Source organism: Elephas maximus, chromosome 22, assembly GCF_024166365.1.
Source record: "Elephas maximus indicus isolate mEleMax1 chromosome 22, mEleMax1 primary haplotype, whole genome shotgun sequence".
Lineage (NCBI taxonomy): Eukaryota > Metazoa > Chordata > Mammalia > Proboscidea > Elephantidae > Elephas > Elephas maximus.
In genome coordinates, this window is record NC_064840.1 from 28,555,612 (window position 1) to 28,574,099 (window position 18,488).

The window sequence follows — 18,488 nt, forward strand, 5'->3', positions numbered from 1 at the left end:
ATTTCACTAGCAGCCCTGTTTGTAGGCAGCTGTTCATTAGCTAATAAAGTGACGTTGGCAAATCCTAAGGAGTTCTCTCTGTGTATGATTTCATAGTCGTGACCCTTTGTCATGCTAAAGTTAAAGAGACTAAAATTATAATGGCCATTCTCTCAGTATTTAAATGAAGTCTTATGTTGGAAATTTCTGGCTTTAACAGAACCCTTTTTTAACCAGTTCTGTTATAAATCGAGTTTAGATGTAAAAACCCCCTTTGATTACATTGACATTAAAATGTTCAGGCTGTAAGAGTTTCACTAAATTCGGACCCACTAATTAGCTGTGAGGGCCATATTTTTTGCATAATAAAATGCTGATGGCTTTACCATGTTTGGAGACATACCAGCTCCAATTAGAGTTTATTGACTGGGGAAGTGGATCTGATAATTGGGAATCTTGAAGAACGGGCTCCTTGACTATCTATCTGTAAGCCAATTTCACAAAGTTCAACTGCCAGAGAGAATTGACAAGATTGTCTTGATTATGTTTCTGTCTCTTTCATTTAAAAAGAAAAAAAAGTGACAGCTGGATGACAGCTCCCAGATGCTTCTTAGGTTCTGAGCACTCACAGCTCTGCATTCTGTGCCTCCGATTTATTTGCCATAATCATTTCCCCCTCAATTTCATGTTCCTGTGGGCTTTCTCACAAAGAATACTCTTAGTTTCTACCTTCTTATGCTAAAGGTTTTAAATCATGATTTTCCTGGGGACTTGGTTAATGGTCGCCACAGTGGAACCCCCGTGTATCACTATCAGAGCTCCCACAGATGGCACAGACACCCGTGAGGACGAGGTTGATAACTGGGGGGTATCAAGCTTTTTCTCGCTGTGGTTGTTACGTTTCGGGACATGACTTGACAGGTGGTGGATCCAAATCCCTGTAATAACGAGCTGTGTATAATGAGGCTTCTATTGTCTCTCTTTCCATTCCTCTTTGCTCTTAATGAGGCTCGAAAGCTTTCGCTGAGGCTCTAATCCAATCAGAGAGGACCAGCCTTTTCCAGGGCTGACATACCTCATTTCCATTTGAAAATATGTCCTGTGTTTGTTGCCAGTAAACCTCCGTTTCATCCAGCCGTCAGTTTTTTGCTCCCTTAATCCATTCTGGGTTTTTGGGTTAATCCATTCGTGATCTTTGACTAGTTAGTCTTGTTTAAAAATGGTTTAAAATGTTATCTGGCCTTTCAATTACCTATTTATTTTGGTTTACTTTTTTGGAAATGAAGGCTGTTTGAGTCATACAGTTTCCAGTTGGCTAATTATATTTTTGTTCAGAATTTCTATTTCTGCAAGAATATACGTTGGCATGCTCATGCACTGTTCCTGAAAGGAGGCTTTCCCTAGTTGATGCTTCTGAGAAGCATCTGTCTTGAAATATATATGAAGTAGTCACAATACCAGAAGCTTCTGGATGTGTCGCCAAAGGCAAAAGCTGAATCTCGAGCTCCCTGGTTTCAAGCACCAAAGCTGATGGTAAAAACTGTGAAAAGGATTCTAACCAAGCTTCTGGAAGCCCTGTTGAGACCTTGTATTTCAAGATTTCTTCACACTTCTGGAAGGCCCCTTGAGACCTTGTGTTTCAGGGTTTCTTCATTTGGGAAGTGGCATGCTTGTCAAAGAAGTCGTATAGCATTGGCACTCCCACCCTTGCGTCCCTGCCCCCCAACTGTGTATAATGTTGGCTGTGCCTGTCGTGTTTCAGGAATTCTCAAGTTTCACGAGCACCATCTGGGTGATAATATGATGGAAAACTCCGGTGACTTCCAGGTCGGCAACAGTGCGACCCTTCCGACAGCAACCAGCTCAGCCCTTGAGCAGCACATCGCCAGCGTCCGGGAGGCCCTGGGGGTGGAGTCTTACTACTCCAGGTATTAAACGTCCCATGCCTATCTTTAGATGCTATCTTGGAGGGTTTGTATATACATATATATATATGAATATTCTATTTGAACTAATAGGAGAAATCTTTTGAAATGCACACTTTTGTGCTCAGTCTATCCACAGTTCTGCAGCCAAAATAGATACGTGTCTCTGGAGTGCGAGCCCCTTAGTGGGCCGTCTGTATGCTTTCTGGTAATTTCCCTGCAGACAGGGAAGGGCCTCACCAAAGATGCCCATTCTTTAAGGAGGTTCATAGACTGTTTAAACATAAGCATGATTTTGAATTTAATATACCAGTTAATTAAGATTGAGATTAGGTTTTGGTTATAAACAGATTCATGCGAAAATTGAACACACTTTTGAGAGGCTAATTTAGCACTACTGACTGGATCTGGACACAGATCTGTGCATTGTGGGCCTGAGATAAAGGAAGTTGAGCTCCCAAATATCAAGAACAGAGCAGGGAACTGCTTTTTGCTAAAGTTATAAGCTTAGGAAAACAGCCTGCATTTTATCATAGTGGCTGACTATTTTACACATAGGAAATAATTTCCGCAAATGTCCTGCTTCTGGGGAAAATTGAGAGAAGAAGGTACCTTGGAGCATGAGCAGATTTCCCAGGCATCTCAATCCTTCATCCAGTGGTTAACAAATGTCGAGAATATCCGTTTGTCAGAGAATCTGTTGTGTTAGTGGGTGTCAAGTCCTCAGAACATCTGCTTATCTCCTGAATGATATTGTTTGTGATCATGAAAATCCTGAGGCCTTGCTATGATTTCTCTAGAGATGCTGAACTCAGACTCCTGAGTGTTTGATGGTCCCCGCCAGCAGCTGGCCTAATCTTTGGGGTGCTTATGAAGTCGGGGTGGGAGAGTTCTTAGGTGAAGATAATCATTAAATCACGTGATGCCGAGATTGAAAGGGGCTGGAGTGGTTGTCTTGTCCCGCCCCTCATTGAACAGAAGCCAGCACGGACATGGGACTTGCTGACATCCACATTAGTGGCAGAGCCGGGATCAAAAACATCTCACCCAGACTCCCAGGCCAGTGCTCATTCTGTTTTTAATTATCAAAATTAATATCATATTTTGAGAAAATAGCCAACTCATACAAGGATGTCATCCCTAGCTTCTGTTTTTAGGAAGTGTTAACAGGCGTCAGCCACATGCACACATTGCTGTCTTATTTCTGTGATGACTGCTGTGCGTCCTGGAGCATCCCCATCCTTAACTCTAGGTGGTGGTGTGGCAGTTACAGGAACTTGATGGTGTGTCAACCCAGGCACTTGTAAGTAAGTCTTCCCACTGTGATTTAAAGCATAGATGATCATAAAATAGGGGCAGGCAAAGGTGCTTCAAGAGACAGGCACTCAGGCCAGTGTGATTAGACTGTAACCTTAGTGAGGGTATTGCATATGCCAAGCAGGAGGTAGAGGGGAATGGTTGGCCAGCAGAAGCACAAAAAGGCAAGGCAGACTTTGGTAGTACCATCTTTGACACTGTCAGAGGAAGAGAGAATCTTGGCGAAGCATCTTGACATTCCACTGGCAAGGCTGTTCCTGCAGTGGACATGAGGTCAGCATATTCTCTTATCCTCCCCGTCTTCCCTGCCTCCCACAAGTATTTGAGTGTCTACTATGTACAAGGCACTCTGCTAGAGATTGGGGTTGAAGTGATGAACAAGACTAACATACTCCATGTTCTCACGGACCTGACAGATAGCCAACAGAGTCTACACATTCTTTTAATTAAAACTGCAATAGGTGCTCAAACAAAAATTCAGGGTGTATTGAGAATGTATAAGCGGAGTGGGGAGGAGGGAGACCCATACTGAGAGTTGAGAAGGCTTCCGTGAGGAGGGGATATTTGAGCTGAGCTCTGAAGCATGACGAGAAATAAACTAGATGAAGGGCACCCTAGGCAGTATTCATATAGCCTTAAGCAACCCTGATTGGACAACCTCTTAGATTGTCCTCCTGCCTTCCCTTGTTAAGGCCCCACGCTTCTTGGTCAGCCTTTCCAGTTATCATTTGGTTTCACACGTCAATCTACTTGCAGGTAGAAAATGTATGTAATTGGCGTTACAGTTTGCATAACTCTTTGTAAGCTTGGGCAATGCAAGTTGGCTCTAGAGAGACAAAGCCTCTTAGGGCATGCTGAAAACATCAGGTTTTCAAGTGTGTAAGGCCACAGTCCAGAGCTGGAACTGAGATGAAATCCTAAAGGCAACCAGTGTGAGGCACCTGCCACTTGAAACCTCTGCATGTGCAAAGGTGGTGTCCCTGTGCGCCATCTCCCTTACAGCAACACCCAAGTCATCTCAGTCCAAACCAACCATGGATAGGGTTCAGCCTGTATGTCTAGATTAAAACTCACCATAAAGAGGAAGGAGATTTCCGTTTGACTCACTCTTCCCTGCCCCCCTCCTCACTGGGCTCAGTGGTTTAACTCCAAACACTTGCACGCACCTAAGCAGTTCTTTTATGTCCTACTGGAGGCTGAGTGATTCTGCTCCCAGATGCCTTTTGAATTGAAAAACGGTGCTTGGGTTATAGTTCATCTCTTCATTAGTGGAGAGAGAGAGATGGACTGTCACTTGCTTGTGTTCCCCAGGTTAATCTTTCTGCTCTGTCCTGGACAAGTCCTTGGGGATTTCTAGGATGCTGTGTGGTCAGGTACTCAACATCATGTGGTTGGGATGCCTTCAGTAGCTTCGATTCCCAGCTCAGATCGCCAGTAATAAGGTTATTGCTGTTGCTTTGGATAAGACTTGTTAGAAATGTGTTCTTTTTTTGTGTATGTGTGAGCTTAAACCCACGTTCTTGATTATGATATTAAAATCAAACACTTTAGTGGCATGCTTTTAATTTACTGGACTGCAATTTTTATGAGACTCTGATTTCTCTCCTAATGGCTTCATGAAAACACTGAGAATTTTCAATGGCAGATATTTTTCATCCATAAAATTAGCAAAATTTTTAATGCCATAAAGTTCAGTGATGGTAAGGATACAGCGAAGGAGCAATATCACATACCAAAAATATAAATTGAATAAAAGCCAAAAAATGAAACCCATTGTCCTTGAGTCAATTCTGACTCATAACAACATTATAGAAACCCAATAGGACAGAGTAGAACTGCCCCATAGGGTTTCCATGGCTGTAATCTTCACGGAAGCAGCCTTCCACATCTTTTCTCCCATGGAGTGCCCATTAGGTTCAAACGACTGACCCTTTGGTTAGCATCTGAGTGCTTTAACCACTGTGCCACTAGAGCGCCTTATAAATTGGTTTGGATTTTCTGAAAATAATGTGCCAGTGGTATCAAAAGCCTTTAAAACATTCATGCCCTTTGAGCCGAAAATTCTCATTTTAGAAAACGGAATATTTATACATAGAGATATTTATCATAGGTCTATTTATTATAGAAAAAAATGGAAAACAACCTAAATGTTCAATGCTAATTGAATAGCAGACATATTATTTTATATCTATCCAGTATACTATTAGGTTGCAATTAAAATTATGTCTACACTCAACATTGTGAAAATATCAATTCTAGTGAAAGCAATCTACAAGTACAATGCAATTACAATCCGTATACCAACAGCATTCTTTAACAAGATGGAAAAACTAATCATTTACTTTATATGGAAAAGAAAGAGGCTCCAGATAAGTAAAGCACTACTGAAGAAAAAGAGTAAGGTAGGAGAACTCCCACTACCTGACCTCAGAGCCTATGATACAGCTGTGGTGGTCAAAACAGCCTGATACTGGTACGACAGACATATTGACCAATGGGACAGAATCTAGAACCCAGATGGAAATCCATCCATTTACATTCACCTGATCTTCGACAAAGGTCCAAAGTCCCTTAAATGGGGAAAACACAGTCTTTTTAACAAAAAGTGCTGGCAAAATTGGATGTCCATCTGTAAAAAAATGAAACAGGACCCATACCTCACATGATACACAGAAACTAATTCAAAGTGGATCAAAGACCTAAGTATAAAACCAATAACTATGACGATCATAGAATTAAAAATAGGGTCAATTCTAGAGGCCCTAATATATGGCATAAATAGGATACGAACCATGGCTAACAATACACAAATACCAGAAGATAAGCTTGATAACTAGGATCTTCTAAAAATTAAACCCTTTTGCTCTTCAAAAGACTCCATCAAAAGAGTAAAAAGAGATTCTACAGACTGGGGGAAAATTTTAACTATGACAAATCAGACAAAGGTCTAGTCACTAAAATCAACACCTCTACAGCAAAAAAGACAAATAATCCAATTAAAAAGTGGGCAAAGGATATGAACAGACTCTTCACTGATGAAGACATTCAGGTGGCCAATAGACACATGAGGAAATGCTTGTGATCACTAGCCATTCAAACCAAAAACCAAACCCACTGCCATCAAGTCAATTCCGACTTATAGTAGAACTGCCCTATAGAGTTTCCAAGGAGCGCCTGGCGGATTTGAACTGCTGACCTCTTGGTTAGCAGCTGTAGCGCTTAACCACTAAGGAAATGCAAATCAAAACTACAATGAGATACCATCTTACCCCAACATTACTGGCTCGAATGAAAAAAAACAGAAAACAACAAACATTGGAGAGGCTGTGGGTAGATTGGAACTCTTATGCACTGCTGGTAGCAATGTAAAATGATATGACCATTTTGGAAAACAATATGGTGCTTCCTTAAAAAAGCTAGAAATAGAAATACCATATGATTCAGCGATCCCACTCCTAGAAATATATCTTAGAGAAATAAGAGCCATCACACAAATAGATATATGCACACCCATGTTCACTGCACCAATATTCACAATAGCAAAAAGATGGAAACAACCTAAGTGCCCATCAGTGGATGAATGGATAAGCAAACTATGATACAGGTGTACAATGGAATACTACGCACAATAAAGAACAATGATGAATCTGTGAAACCTCACAAAACACGGGTGAATCTGGAGGGCATTACGCTGAGTGAAATAAGTCAATCACAAAAGGACAAATACTGTATGAGACCACTATTATAAAAACTTACGAAAAGGTTTACACACAGAAACAATCTTTGATAGCTACTAGGGAAGGGAGGGTCAGGGAAGGAAAAACACTAACTAGACAATAGGTAAGTGGTAACTTTGGTCACAGGTAAGACAGTACACAATACTGGGGGAGTCAGCACAACTTGACTAAGACAAGGTCATGGAAGCTTCATAGACACATCCAAACTCCCTGAGGGATCAAGTTGCTGGGCTGAGGGCTGGAGACCATTTTCTACATCCTACTTTGGTGATTAATGTCTGGAATCTTAAAAGCTTGTGAGAGGCCATCTAAGATGCCCCACTGGTCTCACCCCATCTGGAGCAGGGGAGAATGAAGAGAACCAAAGACACGAGGGAAATGTTAGTCCAAAGGACTAATGGACCACAACTATCACATCCGCCACCAGACTGAGTCCAGCACAACTAGATGGTTCCCAGCTACTACTACCGACTGCCTTGGCTGTGATCACAATAGAGGGTCCTGGACAGAGCTGGAGAAAAAGTAGAACAAAATTCTAACTCACAAAAAAGACCAGACTTACTGGTCTGACAGAGACTGGAGAAACCCTGAGAGTATGGCCCCTGGATACTCTTTTAACTCCTGAAGTCACTCCTGAGGTGACTTCAGCCAAAGATTAGACAGGGCCATAAAACGAGACTAAAGGGGCACGCCAGCCCAAGGGCAAGGATGAGAAGGCAGGAGGGGACAGGAAAGCTGGTGATGGGGAACCCAAGGTCAAGAAGCGGGGAGTGTTGACATGCTGTAGGCCTGGCAACCAATGTCACAAAACAGTATGTGTATTAATTGTTTAATGAGAAACTAATTTGCTCTGTAAAACTTCATCTAAAATATAATCAATCAATAAAATTATGTGTACAGAGGATTTTTAATCACATAACCAAATGTGTGACAAAATATTAAGTGAAAAAATAGGATATGGAATTATTGTATGAAGTATAATTTTGTAATTTATGCAAATTATCTGTGTGAAAAGTAAGAAAAAATCTTGGAAGGAAATAGGCCATAGTGTTGATGGTAATTATAGGTGGATGGATGGTGGAATTATTGATGCTTCTTATTTTATTCTTTATACTTTTCCTTATTTTTCAGTTTTTTCACAATGAGCCTATATTGCTTTTTTAATCAGAAATAAGTAACTACAAACAAACAGCTCTGTCACTCGAAAGGAAAAAAAAAAATCTCTTTCTGTAATTTCATCTTGTGGAGAATAAAATCCAAATTTCGGAGCCTGGCATCACCATCTGCTCCAGGAAGGCATTTGTGTTTATTTGACATTCTTGTCTCCCGGGGAACACCAAGAGGCTCCAGCTGCGGTGCCTTCCTCTCCACTCTCTAAGCATACCCTGTGAACTTCTCCCCCTCCGAGCTTAAATGGATCTGGGGAGTCTGAGCTCTGGATCTGTGTGTGCAGCCGGCCATTAAACGTGTCTGCCCGAGCATCTTCTAGGCATCTGTAGTCTACAATATCTAAAGCCCAACTCTTGAGTTTCCTCATTTCTGCCCAAATCCTCACCCTGGTATATGGCACCATCATATAACTAATTGGTTCCACCAAAGACTGAAGAATCACCCTTTATCCTTTCTCTCCCTCAGTCCTAAGTAAATGCAGATTCTCCCAATAAAATCCATTTTGAATCCATCCACTTTTGTCTCCTCTGCTATGAGTGCAGTGTAGGTCACTCACTATTGCCTGTATCTGAACCATTGCTATGCCTCCTCTCTGACCTCCCTGCTCCTACTTGTCCTCTTATGGCCTTCCAGTCCCCATCAGCCAGAGGGGTCTCTCCAAGATGTGCGTTCCCCTGGTGGCAGAGTGGTTAAGAGCTCGGCTGCTAACCAAAAGGTCGGCAGTTCAAATTCACCAGCCTCTCCTTGGAAACCCTGTGGGGCAGCTCTGCTCTGTCCCATAGAGTCGCTAGGAGTCAGAATCAACTCAACAGGCAATGCTTTGGTTTTGTTTTTTAACCCAGGCCTGGCACCTAGTGAGACATCCATGGATTTGAACTATGGTCACCAGAAAGTACCATGTGAGCAGTGTCCTGTTTCCTGCAGGGCTGGTTACTGACTCTCTTTCTCTACCCACCCAAACCCAGTGCCATCGAGTTGATTCCAACTCATAGCGACCCTATAGGACAGAGTGGAACTGTCCCATAGAGTTTCCAAGGAGCTCCTGGCGGATTCAAACTGCCGACCCTTTGGTTAGCAGCCATAACACTTAACCACTACACCACCAGGGTTTCCTCTCTTTCTCTAGTGGATGTAAAATACACTCTGCCCATAGAAATTGAGTCTCCGGGCCTTGGGGGAAGCCATCATTCAATTATCCATCGCCTGGCTGTGATGTCCTTGTTATTCTGCAGACTGTTTTTGCTCCCCTTAATGGCATCTTGCTGCAGAAGGGAAGTAAAATGCTACAAAGGAGTTTCTGAAAATGGATTTAAAAAATAAAAGAATTGCTTTTATTAAGCGTTTAATAAGAACTTCCCATCCCTTCCTCCCACATCAGAAGAGGCGTAGGTTGAAACCACCACATAGAACATGAACCTCCCTTAAGGGTGATGTTATGAATTTCAAAACACATCTTCAGCTTTTAACTCTGCTATTTAGCCAGAGTCCTGCAGTAGGTGGGTTGCTCTCTGGCATCCGGGAGTGTGCAGTGGCACTTTGCGGGTGCTGGGCTGACTGATGGAACACTGGCAGGCAGTGTCCACCAGTCAGTCAGGTCCAGACAGAGTCTCCCAAAGGGTTTTAAGTAAACTGCAATCGTAGACCACCCTCATAGTGGGAGAAACGCTCCTTCATGTAAATGAACATTAAACCTTGATCAACTAGAGCTGTTAGGTCTTTTTTTCCACTTTTTCTTGGTGTTTTCCTGTATTTCTGAATTTTCTACAGGGAAAGTTATTTTCTAATCAAGTATGTTTTATTTTAAAACACTGATTACACTAATTTATAAATGCTGATGACTCCATTTGGTTCTAGGCTGACTGTAAGTGGCAAGTGTTAATTATTAAATATTAGCAATACAAATGTCAGAGGAGGTATGGATCCACAGGCCATCTTATATGTGGCTGATGGGGCAGTCAATTAGTATAACCACATCAAAAGGCAGTTTGCCATTACCCCCTGAAGCTGAACATTCACGTACCCTTAGATCCAGGTATACACCTTAGGTATAATATCTAAGAGATTTCTTGCCCATGAACAAGAATGTTCAGAGTGGCATTGTAAACAATAACAAAAACTTAGAAACAACCCCATGCCATCAATGAGAGAGTGAATGGATAAATCGTATATTCACAAAATGGAATATTATGCAGCAGTCAAAACAGATAATCCGTAGTGAACCCAAAGCAAGTCTTAGAAATATAATGAAAAAAGTAGATCCCAAAATACTATCTGCGGCATGACACTTTTTTTTTTTTTAATAATTTTTATTGTGCTTTAAGTGAAAGTTTACAAATCAAGTCAGTCTCTCACACAAAAACCCATATACACCTTGCTACACACTCCCAGTTACTCTCCCCAATGAGACATCCTGCTCTCTCCCTCCACTCTCTCTTTTCGTGTCCTTTTTGCCAGCTTCTAACCTCCTCCACCCTCTCATCTCCCCTCCAGGTAGGAGATGCCAACATAGTCTCAAGTGTCCACCTGATCCAAGAAGCTCACTCCTCACTAGCATCCCTCTCCAACCCATTGTCCAGTCCAATCCATGTCTGAACAGTTGGCTTCGGGGATGGTTCCTGTCCTGGCCCAACAGAAGGTCTGGGGCCATGACCGCTGGGGTCCTTCCAGTCTCAGTCAGACCATTAAGTCTGGTCTTATGAGAATTTGGGGTCTGCATCCCACTGTTCTCCTGCTCCCTCAGTGGTTCTCTGTTGTGTTCCCTGTCAGGGCAGTCATCGGTTGTAGCCGGGCACCATCTAGTTCTTCTGGTCTCAGGATGATGTAGTCTCTGGTTCACGCGGCCCTTTCTGTCTCTTGGGCTCGTAATCACCTTGTGTCTTTGGTGTTCTTCATTCTCCTTTGATCCAGGTGGGTTGAAACCAATTGATGCATCTTAGATGGCTGCTTGCTAGCGTTTAAGACCCCAGACACCACTCTTCAAGGGGGGATGCAGAATGTTTTGTTGATAGATTTTATTACGGCATGACACTTTTTTTGAAGGGGTACTGTCAAGTCAACTCCAACTCATAGAGACCCCATGTGACAGAGTAGAACTGCCCCATAGGGTTTTCTAAGCTGTAATCTTAACAGGAGCTAACTGCCAGGTCTTTCTTTCGCAGACTGCTGGGTGGGCTCTAACAGCTGAGTATTTAACCATTGTACCACCAGGGCTCCTTGACATCTTTTTAATAAAGTTAAAAACAACTAAAATAAAAATATGCTCCTAGGAATGGAGATAGATGCAATAAAACATAGAAAGTTCAGCCAGGGAGTGATGGCCATGGGATTCAGACGGTGCTTACCTGGAGCTGGGGAGCCAGGGGATGGGCTTGATGATAGATAACAAATGATTGTTGTTAGCTGCCATCGAGTTGGCTTCCAACTCATGGCGACCCCACGCACAACAAGATCAGACCATTGGGATCCATAAGGTTTCCATTGACTGATTTTCAGAAGTAGATCACCAGGCCTTTCTTCCTAGCCCATCTTAGTCTGCAAGCTCTGCTGAGACATGTTCAGCATCATAGTAACATGCAAGCCTCCACTGACACATCGGTGGTGGACTTGCTTGAGGTGCATTAGCTGGGAATCAAAGCCTGGTCAGCCATTTGGAAGGTGAGAATTCTACTGTTGATCACCACTGCCCTCTGGTTATATGTACATTATTCTCACTGTCCTGGCTTTTGTTTTGGGTAATGGTTTTGTAAAGGCTTTTTACCCAGTGCCGTCGAGTCGATTCCGACTCATAGCACACAGGCATACAAATTACTAAATAAATAAGTGAAAGCAGGTGATGCCTGGGCCAGGGATGAAAGGGTGTGACAAAACATGAATTATGATTACCATATCTTTACGCAAATAATGTGCTTCTACTATGTTTGACAACTGTACCTTCCCCCGTGAGGTATTTTCGTAAGTGCCACTATGCTAATTTTATTTTACATGTTGCTGTAAAAAAAAATTAGCATAGCATGCTTAGGAAAATACCTCCTGGGGAGAGGGCAGGGTTAGCAGACAAACGTAGAAGGCACGCATTATTCACATAAAAATACGGTGATCCAGTCTCAAAGAGATCTCCGCCCGCCCCCCTAAAAATAGAAAAAAAGCAGGGGTTTTTAAGCAAATGAACTGCAAAAGCAAGATTGCAAATAGGGCAGAAGTATTGAAGCTATGGATGTAAGTGGTCAGTTGATAGATTGACTCAAACTGTTTGTATCTGTCCCTTAAAGCAGACACCCGTCACCTCCACTGGCCGCTACGTCATTGCCGTGTCGTCAGCCTAGTTCACGTTATGGCAGGTACTCAAAAGGTTAAAACTATCTTCAGAGATATTTCCTAATTCTGGCTTTTTTCTAATTGAGTTTGACCTCTCAATTAATTCAAACTTAAAAAAAAAAATCCATTGCCATTGAGTCGATTCCGTGGTGACATAATATGACAGAGTAGAACTGCTCCATAGAGTTGTCTTGGCCATAATCTTTACAGTAGCAGATAGCCAGGCCTTTTCTTCCGTGGTACCACTGGATGGGTTCAAAACACCAATCTGTAGATTAGTAGTTGAGTGCAAACCATTTGTGCCATCGAAGCACCTTAATCCAAACAGTTGTTGTGTTGTTAGGTGCCATAGAGTTGGTTCCGACTCACAGTGACCGTATGTACAACAGAAAAAAACACTCCCAGGTCCTCCACCATCCTCGCAATCATTGCTGTTTGAGCCCATTGTTGCAGCCAATATGTCAATCCATCTCGTTGAGGATTTTCGTCTTTTTCACTGACCCTCTGCATTACCAAGCATGCTGTCCTTCTCCAGGGACTAGTCCCTCCTGATATCGTGTTCAAAGTATGTGAGACAAAGTCTCGTCACCATCCTCACTTCTAAGGAGCATTCTGGCTGTACTTCTTCCAAGACATACCTGTTTGTTCTTCTGGCAGTCTGTGGTATATTCAGTATTGTTCACCAAGACCGTAATTCAAAAACATCAATTCTTAGGTCTTCCTTGTTCATTTCTAGCTTTCACGTGCATATGAGGCAGTTGAAAATACCGTGACTTGGGTCAGGCACACCTTAGTCCTCAAAATGAAGCCTTTGCTTCTTAACACTTCGAAGAGGTCTTTTGCAGCAGTTTTGCCCAATGTAATATGTTGTTTGATTTCTTGACTGCTGCTTCTATGGGCGTGGATTGTGGATCTGAGCAAAATGGAATTCTTGACAACTTTAATCTCTTCTCCATTTATCATGATGTTGCTTACTGGTCCAGTTGTGAGGATTTTTGTTTTCTTTATGTTAAGGTGTCCTCCATACTGAAGGCTGTAGTCTTTGATCTTCGTTAGTAAGCACTTCAAGTCCTCTCTGCTTTCAGCAAGCAAGGTTGTGTCATCTGCATATCACAGGTTGTTAATGACTCTTCCTAATTCAGACTAAAACCAAACCTTTGTTGTTGCTGTCAAGTCGATTCCGACTCATAGTGACCCTATAGGACAGAGTAGAACTGCTTCATAGGGTTTCTAAGGAGTGGCTGGTAGATTTGAACTGCTGACCTTTTGGTTAGCAGCCAAGCTCTTAACCATCGTGCCATCAAGGCTCCTAATCTAAACTAGTAAGGTTTTTTTTGTTTTAATAATTTTTATTGAGCTTTAAGTGATCGTTTACAAATCAAGTCAGTCTGTCACATATAAGCTTATATACACCTTACTACATACTCCCACTTACTCTCCCCCTAATGAGTCAGCCCTTCCAGTCTCTCCTTTCGTGACAATTTTGCCAGTTTCTAACCCTCTCTACCCTCCCATCTCCCCTCCAGACAGGAGATGCCAACACAGTCTCAAGTGTCCACCTGATACAAGTAGCTCACTCTTCATCAGCATCTCTCTCCTACCCATTGTCCAGTCCCTTCCATGTCTGATGAGTTGTCTTCGGGAATGGTTCCTGTCCTGGGCCAACAGAAGGTTTGAGGACCGTGACCGCCTGGATTCCTCTAGTCTCAGTCAGACCATTAAGTCTGGTCTTTTTATGAGAATTTGGGGTCTGCATCCCACTGATCTCCTGCTCCCTCAGGGGTTCTCTGTTGTGCTCCCTGTCAGGGCAGTCATCGGTTGTGGCCGGGCACCATCTAGTTCTTCTGGTCTCAGGATGATGTAAGTCTCTGGTTCATGTGGCCCTTTCTGTCTCTTGGGCTCATAGTTATCGTGTGACCTCGGTGTTCTTCATTCTCCTTTGCTCCAGGTGGGTTGAGACCAATTGATGCATCTTAGATGGCCGCTTGTTAGCATTTAAGACCCCAGACGCCACATTTCAAAGTGGGATGCAGAATGTTTTCATAATAGAATTATTTTGCCAATTGACTTAGAAGTCCCCTTAAGCCATAGTCCCCAAACCCCCACCCTTGCTCTGCTGACCTTTGAAGCATCCAAACTAGTAAGGTTTTATTTTACAAGTCAAATATTTTTTTCTCATCTCATATCATTTCCAGAACTCTGTGGAATAAAAGTGGATGCAGTATTTTTTTGGCATTTATTTTTTCCCTTAAAACAAAGAGCTTTGAATTTCATTCTAAATTAGGGTAGTACAATTTTGAAAATATTTTTTGAGGATGTAGTCTGTGCCAGAACTGGTGCTGAGCCTGGAGATATGTGCATGAAAAATAGCTGGGTTTCTTGGCCTCACCTACACTCACAGTGTGAAGCATGCAGCAAATGCAAAAATCATTAATCCACCATGTGAAAAGGGCTGTGATAAGGTCTGGACAAAGAAGGCAGCACCCCTGTCTGCCTCCTTGGGGCAAGGCAGTGGTTCTAGAGGCTCCCAGGGAGGTGACAGTTGAGCTGGGTCCTGAAGGATGAGGGGAGAAAAAGCATTCTAGGCAGAGGGGTTCCTCACATGAGGACATGGAGGAAAGAAAGGACCAAGGGCTTCCAGATGATGCTTGGCAGCTGTGAAAGGTAGACCAGCTGTCCTTTGCTGCAAGAATTGTGGTTTTCTACAAGCTTTGTCAAGATCCAAAGTCAGGATTGCTCTGGCTAAGCCTTCATACATCCTGTCTTGATGTGGCCCTCCACTTCTGACTTGGCTGCATCCCAAGAGGAACCATTCACAAAGTGAATCCTTCAGCTCAGCTGTAGCCGTTTCAGAAAAAGAAAAAAAAAAAAAATTATGGAGGATCAGGGACTAGGGCACTGAAGAGACACAGTTGCAGGAATGAGTGGAGCACACTGTAGACTCGGTCTTCTGTCCCTAATTACTGAATCTGGATTCCTTCCAAAAGGCTGAGCCCAAAATGAGTTCAGAAGGCTTTGGTAAGCTTCTTAGTGTAAATCAACAGCTTAGCAAGAAAAGTCGCCATAGTTTGTCTTTATATAAGACCTCCGTGATAGCCTAAGTAGAATCTCCTTTTGTGTTTCTCATGAACTTCTTTCAATAGCAGAATTCTTGAAATAGCTGGGTTAAGGAGCCCTGGTGGCACAATGGTTAAGCACTCAGCTGGTAACCAAAATGTTGGCGGTTTTAACCCACCAATTGTTCCACGGGAGAGGGATATGGCAGCCTGCTTCCGTAAAGATTACCCACCCAGTGCTGTCGAGTTGATTCTGACTCATAGTGACCCTATAGGACAGAGTAGGACTGCCCCGTAGAGTTTCCAAGGAGCGCCTGGCGGATTTGAACTGCTGACTCTATGGTCTTTTCTCCACAAAGATTACTGCCTTGGAAATCCTATGGGGAAGTTCTACTTTGCCCTTCAGGGTCACTATGTGTCAGCATTGACTCAACAGCAACAGGTTTGGTTTTTGTTTTTGAGTTTTCCCATTGTACATGGAAAGGGTAATCTGGCAGACGGCAGAATCAGCCTAAAGAAAAAAAAGCAGACAGCTGCCACAACCACTTCTGTAAGATTTCTTTGAACTAATCGAATTTCAATATCCCTGACTTTACAGATACTGCCCTTTGCCCCGGTGAAATTCCCTCTGCTTTTTCTTTCTGATTGTGTACAGCTTTACTCCACAATCAATATTTAAGATTTAATATACAACTCTTGCTCTAGGAAAATAGCCCCAGTATCGTCACCAAGTCCCTTTCTGAGCTGGCTGAAATAGACATTGTTTTTCATTCTGTTCATGCTTTTGTACCTTGAGCACAGTGGCACAGTGTTAAGGAGGTCCTGCAGGGGTGCCAGTCTTAAAGGAGCACATTTTACTGTGTCAGACCCGCAACGCAACGCACTGACTAGTCAGGTTTCCCTCTGATATGCCAGGTGGCACACCAGAATTTCAGGGGCGTATAACTACAGGCATTATTTCTTGTCCAGGGTCTTTGGTCACTTGGGGTGGATCCGCTTTAGGCTGCTAGTTGGGTTTAGGTCAGCTCCATGTGTCTCATGGTTCTGTGACCAGTGGCTACAGAGAATACTCTTCACATGGCCAAAGTCAGGGTCACAGAAGACCAGGCAAAACCAGGAGGCACATTTAGAGCCTCAGCTCTCATCTGTTCACATTCCATTGGCTAACGTAAGTCACATCTCAAGCCCAACATCAGGAGGTAAGGAATGTATTCCTCCACAGAGAGGGGAACCCAAACCAACCATTGCTACCAAGTCGATTCCAACTCAGTGACCCTATAGGACAGAGTAGAACTGTCCCATAGGATTTCCAAGGCTGTAATCTTTACGGAAGCAGACTGCTACATCTTTCTCCATGAAGTGGCTGGCGGGTCTGAACCACCAATCTTTCAATTAGCAGCAGAGCGCTTAACCACTGCATCACCAGGGCTCTTTCACAGAGTGGGGAAGGGAGAGTGAATGTGTACTGAACAATAATACTACCTCTGCTTCACACCCACCGCCATGGCCACCTGGAGGAGATGAAACTGAGCTTTCCATGCTCTTTGATCATTTTTCTGCTGACCTTTCCCCCCTCAACCCAGCACATGCCCGTGTTGGCTCTGCAAGCGCTCCTCCTGATGGCTTCTGCCTTGTAGCTCCCACTCAGCTGTTTGACCTTCCCTGGAAAACTGACCTTCCCACCAACCCAGATCAAAGTCCCTGCCCAGCGTGTAGCGTGACTTCTAAGCCTGGCCTCTTCCTCCATAGGCTGTTCCCAGGGAATTCACCCAAACTCAGCTCATCCAAAGTCATACCTTTTCCCCAGGCAGCTCCTCAATCGGGTACATCTTTATTCCCGTTTTTAAAACCTATTTGAAAGCCACCATCATTTTTTCCCCTAACTTCTTTAGTTTTGAGGTCTTTGAGTCTTTTATCTTTAAATATCCCTTTTTTGTTTTTTATTGTTGTTTGTTTAATGAACCACTGAACGCTGTTTATCTTACACATTTGCTCCTGGAATCGCTCTTTCTTCTCTCCTACTGTGGGCCATGTTCTTACAAGCACATGTCCAAGTGACCAGCCAGCCTGTGCTTCCTTCTCTCCTTCCGCTACTAAATGCACCACTGCCGTTCAAGTGCTCCCACCCCCTCGTGTCCCACAGGGAATGCTGGTGGCCAAGGAGTGCCCAGGGAAGAAGTCGGGCACTAGCCTCATTGTTCCGTACAGCCTGCTCTATTTCTTGGTGCCAGCCTCCATACCTGTACATTCCTGGGACTTTGCATTCACTCTGATCTCCCACCAGCAGGGGATCCCCTGGTGTTTGTTCCCCAGGGCCTGGCTTTTTCTAAGCCTTCAGCATACCCTGAAGGCAGGAGTTGCTTACACAGATGGGTAGGAGCCAGAATTGGAGGCAGGTGTTAAGGAGGCTGGACTGGTTGACATGGAGGATACCTGCTGTGGAGCTGAACTACCCACCCACGCTTTTCCCTCTTCTCTACCTCCCAACCAGAATTTAGGAAAGTCTGGGTGTGCAGCATGTAGCACTCTGATGTACACTTGTTAGTTATCTAGAATTGAATAATACAACTGGTCAAACAAGCTCAGTCCCAATGATGAATGTCCCTGAATGCCAGGGCAAGGCCTTGGCAATGACCCCGCATCATCTCCACATTACCAGCTCTTCAGAGTGCCTAGGATGTAAGAGGTACTCAGTGAATGTTTGTTCAATGTGTGGATGAATGAGTGAGCGAAAGAACAGACTGCCGGGAACAAGGAGAGCAAACCACACTCCTGAACACACAGTCAGTATAGCACCATCAGTGTATGATGAGTGTGTCATCAAGGTCCCTGGGTGGTACAGACGGTTTGCGCTCTTCTACTAACCTAAAGGTTGATGGTTCAAACCCACCCAGTGGTGCTGTGAAAGAAAGGCCTGGTGATCTGCTTTCGTAAAAGATACAGCCAAGAAAACCTTATGGAGCAGGTCTGCTGTAACACATGGGGTCACC

At 43.5% G+C, this 18,488-nt stretch overlaps 1 protein-coding gene across 3 annotated transcripts in view; it reads left to right on the forward strand.

Annotated features, from left to right (window-relative positions):
• Positions 1-18,488, forward strand: part of TTC28 (tetratricopeptide repeat domain 28) — a 773,448-nt gene that overhangs the window by 626,173 nt on the left and 128,787 nt on the right. For all 3 annotated transcript variants that reach the window (XM_049865174.1, XM_049865176.1, XM_049865177.1), the window contains one exon: positions 1,742-1,907. In XM_049865174.1, coding sequence (XP_049721131.1) covers positions 1,742-1,907 — 166 coding nt within the window. The remainder of the gene's footprint in view (positions 1-1,741; positions 1,908-18,488) is intronic.